Source organism: Pollicipes pollicipes, unplaced genomic scaffold (assembly GCF_011947565.3).
Source record: "Pollicipes pollicipes isolate AB1234 unplaced genomic scaffold, Ppol_2.1 Scaffold_6052;HRSCAF=7182_pilon_pilon_pilon, whole genome shotgun sequence".
Taxonomy (NCBI): domain Eukaryota; kingdom Metazoa; phylum Arthropoda; class Thecostraca; order Pollicipedomorpha; family Pollicipedidae; genus Pollicipes; species Pollicipes pollicipes.
Genome location: NW_023596805.1, coordinates 3,904,520 through 3,915,152, shown reverse-complemented (window position 1 = coordinate 3,915,152; position 10,633 = coordinate 3,904,520). Strand labels below are relative to the sequence as shown.

General features: G+C 49.9%; 1 protein-coding gene and 1 long non-coding RNA gene across 2 annotated transcripts; one reads left to right on the top strand and one right to left on the bottom strand.

Annotated features, from left to right (window-relative positions):
• Window positions 1-1,359: 1,359 nt before the first annotated feature.
• On the top strand, window positions 1,360-2,985 carry LOC119104432 (galactoside alpha-(1,2)-fucosyltransferase 1-like). Its single transcript, XM_037228130.1, has 3 exons — window positions 1,360-1,472; window positions 2,140-2,288; window positions 2,835-2,985. Exons 1-3 carry the CDS (start codon window positions 1,402-1,404, stop codon window positions 2,969-2,971), a joined length of 357 nt encoding a protein of 118 aa, XP_037084025.1. The 5' UTR covers window positions 1,360-1,401; the 3' UTR covers window positions 2,972-2,985.
• A 3,638-nt stretch (window positions 2,986-6,623) lies between these two features.
• On the bottom strand, window positions 6,624-10,235 carry LOC119104187 (uncharacterized). Its single transcript, XR_005094884.1, has 3 exons — window positions 10,105-10,235; window positions 7,466-7,627; window positions 6,624-7,051 (listed from the first exon to the last, which is right to left on the bottom strand). It is a non-coding gene; the product is annotated as an uncharacterized LOC119104187 (long non-coding RNA).
• Window positions 10,236-10,633: the final 398 nt, after the last annotated feature.

Here is a 10,633-nt window from a genome sequence, read left to right as displayed (position 1 = left end):
ACGCCTTGACTTGCCGACAACTAACCACCAAATGTAATGTGGATTCTACCACGCTCTTCCAAAGGCGCACTTGGCATTACCAATTATACGGTACATTTTCAGCATCCTACGAGTTGGAGGCTTAGGGACACAGGAGGCATATCGAGGCGTTTATATTTGGCGTTTGTGGGCGTGATGTCCAGATATAATGGCCGTCAATTGGCTCTCAATCAGTGTTGTGTGGGATACGATGACGCAGTCAATCACTATGAGCCATTGGGGATCACATTTACTGAACAGAAAACTACGCTGTCTAGAGCAGTCCTTTCCACCTTGAAGGATACCAGTAGAAACAAGTGAGCTTGCTTCATCATATCTCAGGCTTGCTTCAATATCTTCATGTGTGAAACATTCCCTTTAACACTCGCTCGTGGGTCAGTTGGACGTCCCCCAAGGTTTTCTGGAATGGTTTCCAAAGGGTGAGGCGTAGCCGCTCCAAAATTTCCACAACTGTAGAAAATTGACTACTGAATCGTTTTAGATAAAAAACTTAGGTGCACCTTGTAAGGTCGCTGACCCCCGGCAGGTCAAAGTCAGGCCACGGATTCAGCGAAAACGATTTCGAATGATGAAATGGCTCAATCTGATGCAACAACATGGTGTTAGACGAAGCCATACATCTCCGAAGCAGTTCCTTATGAAACACAACAATTGAATAAACAAATTCCATCGGCCTAGGGTTAGATATGAAGGCTAGACCAAGGTAAAAAAACAACCTGCTTTATTTCTTTAGAGCTTGCTGTATGAGGTAGTTTCCGGTGCTCATTTCCAGTTTATTTTATTTTATTTATATCATTTATTTTATTATATTTTATTTTTTATATATTTTTTATTTATATTATATTATTATATATTTATTATTTTTATTGATAACAGAAACCGCATTACACATCTTCCATAGACTTCTTAAAGGTTGAAACAGGTCACTGATATCAAGTGACCGTGGCCAACGTTTCGTTTTTAGGAACATGCTGCCTAGCGCAATCTTAGAACAGGTATCAAGGTTCCGGGGCACTTTGTACGCCAACCTGGAGTTTGACTTGTTTGACCTCGTCTAACCCGAAGTTCATGACTCAGGAACCTCAAATTTTAACTTAAGTAAGTCCGCGCACAGGCTAAGACACACCGCGAAATTGATGTCTATAACTCTCTTAGTTTATGAGGTCTCAGGGGACAAATTAACCCCACCCGAACGAAGGGCATTCAACCGGCCTCCCGGGAGTGTGTCAACAATTGTTAAGTGTTGTGGGCACGTCATTTAACAGGTAAATGTGTCCTCTGGAAAAAAGAGTTGACGCCCATCTTCCATTGCATATTGTGTTCCGTGGCAAACCGGTTAGCGTCTCATTCTACACAGCTGCCATGGAGCTGTGTCGGCGGCGATACAAGAACCCACTGTTCATCTTGACCAGTGACGACCTGTCATGGTGCAGGTGAGCTGTTCACTGATGAGTGACGACCGGTGTGGTGCAGATGAACTGTTCGCTGACGAGTGGTGACCTGATGTGTTGCGGCTGAACTGTTCGCAGACGAGTTATGACCTGGTCTGGTGCAGGTGAGCTGTTCACTGATGGGTGACGACCGATGTGGTGCAGGTGAGCTGTTTGTTGACGAGTTATGACCTGATCTGGTGCAGATAAACCTTTCAATGAGGTTGCTAGTGACCTATCCTGGTGCATGTGAAGTGATCACTGAAACGAATGATGACCTGATCCGGTGGAGGCGAGCTGGCCACTCAGGCTGGTGATGATGGATTGTCAGGTAGTAAATCTCTACAAACTGGTTGCTGAGGCGAGAAATGACCTTTTCTGGTGCAGGTAAGCCATTTTCATGTGTTTCTTTTACCTCTTTCCGTTTGACAAGTGACGACTGGGCGCTGTCGACGAGAACAGTCCTTTCGAACCGGTGTCCTATGCCCCAAACTCTCTTTCCTCAAACAGCTATTCACAGGCCGTGTCGTTTTGACCTCGGTGCTGGTGAGCTAATGGACGTGATAAGAAATAAGGCTACGTAAGGTAAGCAAGACAAGATAAGCAAGACCCAGATTACTCACCACGCGTTCGGACACGCGGCCTGTTTCATGGCAGCTCCTCCTCTCAGGGAGCACCTGCAGGCCAAAGACGTTCACGTGCTCGGTGACAGCCGCACCGAGCCGCCTGGTCCTGGACGGGACCTGGCTCTGCTGGCCGCCTGCAACCACACCGTGTTCGACTACGGCACCTACGGCTTCTTCGGAGCGTTCCTTGCAGGTCAGAGCAAGCGTGTGGTCAGAGCGTCAAGTGTTTCTGGATTATTAAATCTTATTGGCGTACAACTTTTGGTATGCTGTGGGAAACGTTTGCATGTCGGGAATTCACCATGAATATCCTTGTTTTCCCACTTACGTCAGTAATCTGCGACACATCCCGCAGGGATGTTCGTTATGACTCTGATTCAAAAATCAGTTCTTAGGAGATAGTCTTGGACCTGCGACCTTGTTTTGAGCATGCAGAAATGACCCTTGTCAGTGGCATAGGCCGCGCCATGAATATGCGCCCATTATTACCTCGCGTTCACAGCTTCTGCGTATCTAATAATTCTGCAACCTAACAGTGATGTCTGATCACCAAATGTTTATAGCGTTCACTGGTCGATGCATGCATTAACATGCATCGATCAACGATTTGTCTCACCAAAGCCACCAGCCAGTAATGCGCACCCATAAGTGGCATGTACCCGCCAGTGGCGTGTTTTCACCACTGTCACGCATGCGCCAGTGACGTGTACTCACTGTGATGCTGTGTTCCCGTCCGCAGGCGGGGACATGATCCTGGCGGACGGGTTTGCTGAGCTGGAGCACGAAATTGTGGCCGAGCTGCGTGTGGGCGGTATCAATGCCACGTTTTTGGACCCCGACGGCGTACTGCTGCCCCACTGTGTGCTCTGCACGTGACGCTAGGCTGCTACCCCACTGTGTACTCTGCACATTACAAGTTATTGAGTTTAAAGGGCGTGTCGAATGCAAAGGTTATTTGCGCTTTCACGTGACAACTATTGCTGTCCCACCGTGTGCTCCACACGTGACGACTCCTGTCCCACTGTGCGCTCCGCACGTGACGACTACTGTCCCACTGTGTGCTCCGCACTTGACGACTCCTGTCCCACTGTGTGCTCCGCGCGTGACGACTCCTGTCCCACTGTGTGCTCCGCACGTGACGACTCCTGTCCCACTGTGTGTGGTGGACGGGACAACAGCTGCTGCTCCGATCTGTGCCCTGCACATACTTACTCGGATTTTTATTGGCAAAGAGCAAAATCGTCAACCGTTATTATGAACTATTTTGCCAACTGCGAAAGGCTCATATGCAGCCATAACGCCTAGCGACTTAGCTCATGTGCACCGACTTGACTCATGTGCAGCGACAACGCCTAGCGACCTGCCTCATGTGTAGCGACAACGCCTAGCGAACTGCCTCATGTGCAGCAACAACGCCTAGCGACATGGGTCATGTGCGACGTTAACGCCTAGCGACTTGGCTCATGTGCACCGACTTGTCTCATGTACACCGACTTGGTTCATGTGCACCGACCTGGCTCATGTGCAGCAACAACGCCCAGCGACATGGCTCATGTGCGGAGTTAGCGCCTAGCGACTTGGCTCATGTGCACCGACTTGTCTCATGTACACCTGACTTGGCTCATGTGCACCGACTTGGTTCATGTGCACCGACCTGGCTCATGCGCAGCGGCTACGTCTAGTGACTTGGCTCATGCGCAGCGGCAACGTCTAGTGATTTGGCTCATGTGCAGCAACAACGCCAGGCGACATGGCTCATGTGCAGATCCCAGGACACTGCAGGATCCATCACCACGCCGATTGCGCGTGACTCACGGATCTGGCTGAGGCGGCGCCAGTCTCACACGAAGGATAAGTCCCGTCTCAGCGGCGGAAGCCATCATGCCACGCAGGAGAAACCACGGGCACATTGTGTCGAGGAGCGTGTTTGGCGCCATAATTGTGGGAACGTTTAACAAAATGGGAACGCCAGACGTAACGTACAAATAAGAAACATTGCAGGATAGGTAAGTTATAGGGGAAGGTCGACAAATTTGTCTGCTCTTAGCCCATCACATGTTTTGAACATTAGTAGGTTAATAAACGGACTGCTGATTACTGTACCATATTATGTTTACGCACTGCTGTTTTCTAAAAGTTACGATCTGTTCGCAGAAATGCGCGTTCTCGTTGCGTTGAAATGCAAAATCATTTTTCCGCAGCAAAACAGCCTTAAAACACTTAAAGAAAAAAATTTGAGAAAGTTTTTCGTTAATTCTGTCATCAAAGAAGTGACTAAGAGAGACATAACTCAAAGGAGAAATCAGATTTTGGGCCGTGCTAGAATAGGATGTAAATTTTAAAAATTGAACTCATCACAGGGGCAATTGAGCCATGGTGATCAACAAAATCGATAATCAGGCAAAACGTCTAGAGCCAGTAAGAGAAAGAACCAAAATTTTAAAGGTATAAAAATCAATGACAATAAGTCAGAAATCAAAAAAGTGAACTGGCGAAAAATTGAAATTATTTAAGTCAAATGCCCAAAGTTAAAGAGGTAAAAGCCAAACTGGTCAAAGGTCGAGAAGATAAAAGTTAAAAAGCATAAGGGCAGGAATGTCATTTCCTTTTCAGTTGGAGGCTTCAGTCCCCCTTCACATAAGCTAAAAGACGAAAGGGAAACAAATTAATTGTATGAATGTAAAAAGGTAATAAATAAAAAGGAACAGCGCACCACGTGACGGAATTCTGAACTAGTCGATTGCGCGAACCGCCTTCTTAAACAGATCTGGGGTAATCCGCGCCCTCCGTCCCACCAACAGGCTTGTTCGACCCCTCCTGGCAAGCAGGGGGGGGGGGGGGGGGGCCATCACACATCAGGCATCACACACTGCGAAACATCATCACCATCATCATCGTATTTGATGAATGACGAATCAGGCATCACACACTGCGAAACATCATCACCATCATCATCGTATTTGATGAATGACGAATCAGGCATCACACACTGCGAAACATCATCACCATCATCATCATATTTGATGAATGACGAACTTTTATATGGTACTCGTACCGACTATGTTCATATCATTTGCACCAAGGATTGGTACAGGCCCATGCCATGACCTCAATGTCGATCTCAGTAACCTGTCTGGTTACGGCAGGCAGCGAGCGGTTCCCATCCACGCTTAATAACATCCTTGGTTGCACTGTCGGCACTGTTCGCGTCAGTGGCCAATCATCCGTCACCTGACACGTTTCTCGTCAAAGCAGGTCGACATGCCGGTAAGGGACCTACTCCCCCAACAGCGTGCCCCCCCCCCCCCCACGGCCACAGTTCGCGGCACTATGACAGCGAGTTTCACGAGATCACTGAATTGGGGCACTCTGGGACACCGCTCCTGTCTTTGTGGCGAAAATGACGACTGTCTTTGTGGCTGGTGATATTTGAGTGCGTCGAGATTGTAGCCGCTTTTTACAATGATTTACATTTGTGGTGCACTGTGTCGTTTGTGCTTTGTCGCTCGGGTTAGCGTTGGGTGGATACTGCCGCATTGTTTGCTGATGTTTGCTGAATGGTTATCTTATGTTTGCTGAATTGTTTGCTGAATTGTGTGCTGATGTTTGCTGAATTGCTTGCTGATGTTTGCTGACTTGCTGCTGATGTTTGCTGAATTGTTTTTTGTGTGTTTCCTGAATTGCTTGCTGAATTGTTTGCTGACTGGTTTGCTGAATGGTTCACTGAATTGTTTACTCTGTGCAACATAGAGGACGGTTTCAGGTGCCGACTAGTGCGTCATAGAACGGAGAGCAAAGAGGACTCCTCACAACATGGCCTCACAGGGTTACGGCAGAAATATTGGTCCACTTCTCGTCGGTCTGGTGGCTATGAAACCAACGTGTGTACTCAGGGGCACAGCTTGCTATACAATTTGGATGTGTTTAAAACTTCCGGGTTTGAGACTTGGCTGGCCTCTGGTCAGCCGAGCATAATAGGAGATAGGTCTGCCGACCAGAGTCAATGGTGTGATATTTTTGAGGGCTTCGCTGGCTTCCTTGATTTAATGCTGCGAGCGTACTGCATAGGTATCCACCAGGATCAAATTTGTAAAGCTGAGGGCAATTTCCCATAACACACTCATCTATCAAAGTTTTCGTAGCCTTCTTTCGCATTATCACAAGTCAGACTTCGACCAAAGCCTGATGTGGTATGATTCAGTGCTAACTGCGCTTTAGAGCTTGAACGTTTTGTTTGGCTAGGTATGGTATACGTGCCCTTTCTACGAACAGTATGTTTAATGAGCTTTAGATAGACACGAGCCTACCACCCGAGAGGCTAAGTTACGCAATGAGGCCCAATGGGCGAACGATTGATACTGAGCGTTCTGACCCAAGAGCGTGAGTGACCAGGATTGTGCGTTGTCTTTTCAGTGCAGCAACGCACGGACGCCGACACAAAGCCAGTTTCGGCGGTCGGGGGCGCCGGAAAGCACGGGCACAAGTTCGCTGTACCTTTTCTTAAACGCTGGTGAAAAGTCTACCCGCGTTGAAAGACGTACATGTATTCAAGTACAAACGGTTTCCTCTATCCACACTTGTTGCGCGATACCCAAACCAGTCAGACAGCCATATCGAGAAAACGCAGAACTTCTCCTCGGTGATCAGAAACACGGACCAATAAGCGACAGCGCTGCGTCACGGGAAGCCAAACACGAACACCAGGCGATAACTATTGGTGATCGTCTGCATCCCACGTTGCGCGTAGCACCAATCACCACTGCCACCGCCGCAACAGAACCCGCCCAAGTCCGCATCAGGACCGGGAGCACCGCGCCGTCTCAGCCAACTACACGGAGGAAGCTGCGGTAGCGGCCTCCCTACCGGGCCACTGCTCCGCTCCGGCCCCGGCGGGCGACCGGGCTGACACCTGGTGGACGGATGGGGAACCGCTTGGCGTCGGCGGCCGAGGCCCCGCTGGAACGGAGAGATGGAGAGAACACGGTGGCAGTTGTGGTAGAGCCTGTCAATGGCTAAAGGAAGCTTGCAGATTTTGGGATCGAACGTTCATGGCATTGGACGCCTGCGCTGTTTATGCCCTTGGTGTATACGTATACAAAACAAACCCAAATGCGTCATCATTTTAAGGTCACTCGTCACACAGATCGGGCTATGTTAGTTCCTAAAAAAACGTCCCATTTCTTCACAAGTCATGACAGCGCGTAAGAGCAAGACTTATGGCCAAACATCCCATATTGCTCCATAAAGGCAGGCAACGAGAGACATAATGCCTTTGGTAGTCCAAGTGGTTCAGCTACCAAGACGGCTCGCATCACATCGACTCACGCGTACACACCCAGAAAACGTGACCAACGCAGAGGCGCTGCTGACCTGCGATTTCCCGGAGAGTCGAGGGGAGCTTCCGGGCGCGACGGACAGATGGCGGGCACGTCGCATCGCCGCTTAGCTTCTGCTTGCGCCGCTGCCGCCGCCGGCGTCGGTCGCGCGATAACAGAATTTGGTGGCTGATGACACTCGCGCCCAGAAACACAGCTGCGGCGGGCCGCGTTTGTTGGAGGGACGTCTAGTGGCCGATAGATAGAATAGATAGATAGATAGATAGATAGATAGATAGATAGATAGATAGATAGATAGATAGATAGATAGATCTAGATAGAAGGCCGCTGAGTCAGGAGCTGGGTCAGCGGTTAAGATCAATGGTCAACTGTCAAGATCAATGGTCAACTGTCAAGGTCAACGGTCATCTGTCAATGTCAAGGGTCAACTTAGACCAGTAGCACGGCTTCCGGATGAGGTCAAAGTTCACCCATTCAGCTTCACTCATTCTTGTTTCATCCTGCATCCTCGCGACACTCCAGTAATCCGAAGGAATCGCATGCGCCATCAACGAGTGGGCCCAAGCGTCCCCGGGTGGCAGGGGCGGATCTAGCCTAGAGTTTTTGTTGGGGGGGGGGGGGGGGGCAACCGTTTGTCGCCAGCTGGCTTGTGTGGGATCCGAGGTCCAGTGCACGTAACAAACACGATGTTTGCGCCGAGTGTGACTAAGCCGCGTCAACATGCGCTTTGTTTTGAAATCCAAATCGCTGCTAGCTTTTCTTCATGAAGTTTTTTCCGAAACGGAAAGAAATGTTTGATACCGCACCATCAAGTTAAAACAGACGGTAAGTAGACGAAGCTTTATGAAGTTCTAGGAATGTTTTTTTTTTGGGGGGGGGTGGCCAAAGCATACTTTCAGAGTTTCTTGGGGGGGGGGGGCATGGCCCCGTGCCCCCTCCCCCCAGGATCTGCCTATGCCGGGTGGGGCTCCGTCCGTGCGCCGAGCGCGATCCCTCAGAGGAGTCCCTGTGCGGGCTAAGCTTGGGAGAAGTGATCACCGGTGTGTGCACTTCTGCTCGGCCGTCATGCACTCTCCTTCGTCCCACAGCCCTAGAAGGGTCATGATGACTGGCCGAATGGGCTCAAATCCAGACAGCCGAACCAAGCCAAGCTCAAGTTCGAATACAAGCATGGCGGACTACACCGGTGGTAGTGCCGACCGCACCTTGATGTGATGAACGCCCGGGGCTGTATTTGCCCTGAACACACGGGAGAGCACATGACCCGACTCTAAACCAAACGGGGAGCAGGGTGTGCTGACGACCGCTATCCCGGGCCAGGCGTATGTCTTTTTTTCGAGGTGAACCGGCGGGTATGTTTCAGGCGCCAGTGTTCCGCCTGAGCAGTTATCTGTGTGCGACCGTACATCTCGGTCGCCACCGGAGAGGACCCAAAGTACGCGGGAATGGTACAGACTGCCAGCAGGCTACATGTGTGACTGTGACTCGCCCGGTGCGCACGTTAACTGTCATAGCGTACTTTTATAGCCTGCTACCTGCTCACATCTCTACATTGGTAGAGTTGCTGGCGATTTAGACGGTCCAGCTCTGACTCCGATTCACGAGAGAAATTGACAGAATCCGTGGTTCCGGGAATCCATGAAAGTTTGGGGGTTCCTGGGATCGATTCCGATTCCACCCGGGGTCAAGCACGCGTCTGCATGCCATATCGTTCGCTTTGTAGGAGCCTGTTAGTGATTCCCAGTAATCTCAGCGTCAGATTCTCAGATTTAACTCGACCACTATGAAGGCGAAAATTGCACAGCATACGCTGACACTATTTCCGAAAAAGTCCGCACGCAGTCGGACCAAACGACAGTTTCACAGAGCACATGTCAAAGCGTCTCGCTCGTCGAGGGTAGAGGCTACCGGTAGATGGTATACGCGCTCCACCATTCGGCTATGTCCATTGCGGGACCTTGAGCAGGGCCATGTAGTCCTGTCCCCGCAGACACAGGGCTAGCGGGCCTCGTCATGACGCCGTAGGTCCCGTCCTGGCATTAAGGGGCACGTCATCATAGCCACACGAGTTCTCGGAGGCGTCATATTTCCGCAATGGCTTCGTTCTGTGTCTAGGCAGGTATACATGAAGGTTGAGGCTCTGGCGAATAGGACTATAGCTGTTTTGAGGGGTCAGGCTGAAGATAATGAACCGAACGTAATCCGCACAGACGTCTTATACTACTAGACCGGCGACACTTTATGTCAGATTACTAGCAGACTTGTGTAAATCAAAAGAGGGGCATCAGGTGCAAAATGGTACAGACTAGCAGACAAACTACGGAAAACCTAGTGAGTTAGGGAGGAACCAAACCGACGGTTCTCTTTTGTGAAACGCACGCGTTGATCAGCCGAAACAAACGCTTCATTTGCTTGCGTCGTAGATGGTATCGTTAAACCATACCCCACCCGCTCACACATGTGGGTTTGGTTTAATGCGACGCATAATGTCCCTATATGCCGACGTCACTCTCTGCGCAGAATAGCTGTTTCCGAACTAGTGATATTGCATATCTATCATAATTCCCTCCAGTCCCTTCCACTTCAGTATTCCAGCATTCCAGCTCAACAATCCCACCTCTTGGGTCCCTGAACGCGTCCCTGTCACTGACCGACCCCATGTGACATCCTCACCTCCAAGGCCAATGACAAGCGGCCCAATGACACGCGCCGAGCCCATGGTTTCCGAGAGCGAGCCACCGCGCGCTGACGTCCCCATTGGCAGATACATGAGTGACGTAATCACCGTTCCGCCAATCAGCAGGAGACCTCCGAACAGCGCCTGACACGTGACCAGCGGGTCGCCCAGCAACAGCACGAAGCGAACCCAGCGTCGTGACTGGAACGAAAGACGGGTTCGATTGTTTGGAACGTACAGCTGTTGGCGGTGACACGCGTGTAGGGTCCTGTTTTGTCTTATATGTGTGTGTGTGTGTCATACATGCGTGACCCATCTGCTCTGCTCGCGGAAAAAAACACGAACGTGGAGGCTCCGTGGGTACGTTTGATCGAAAATACATAGGGGTGCGCCTTCATATCGCAGGCGGATATGCGTTATAAGATTTTTACTTTTACAGCTGGATGCCAATATAATATATATATATATATATATATATATATATATATATATATATATATATATATATATCTCTCTCTCTCTCCT

Bases quoted from the DNA above. Each gene is read 5' to 3' on its own strand.
- LOC119104432 (XM_037228130.1), top strand. From the start codon at position 1,402: ATGGAGCTGTGTCGGCGGCGATACAAGAACCCACTGTTCATCTTGACC. The intron at 1,473-2,139 runs GTGAGCTGTTCA...TCCTCCTCTCAG, and splicing joins GACGACCTGTCATGGTGCAG to GGAGCACCTGCAGGCCAAAG. The intron at 2,289-2,834 runs GTCAGAGCAAGC...TCCCGTCCGCAG, and splicing joins CTTCGGAGCGTTCCTTGCAG to GCGGGGACATGATCCTGGCG.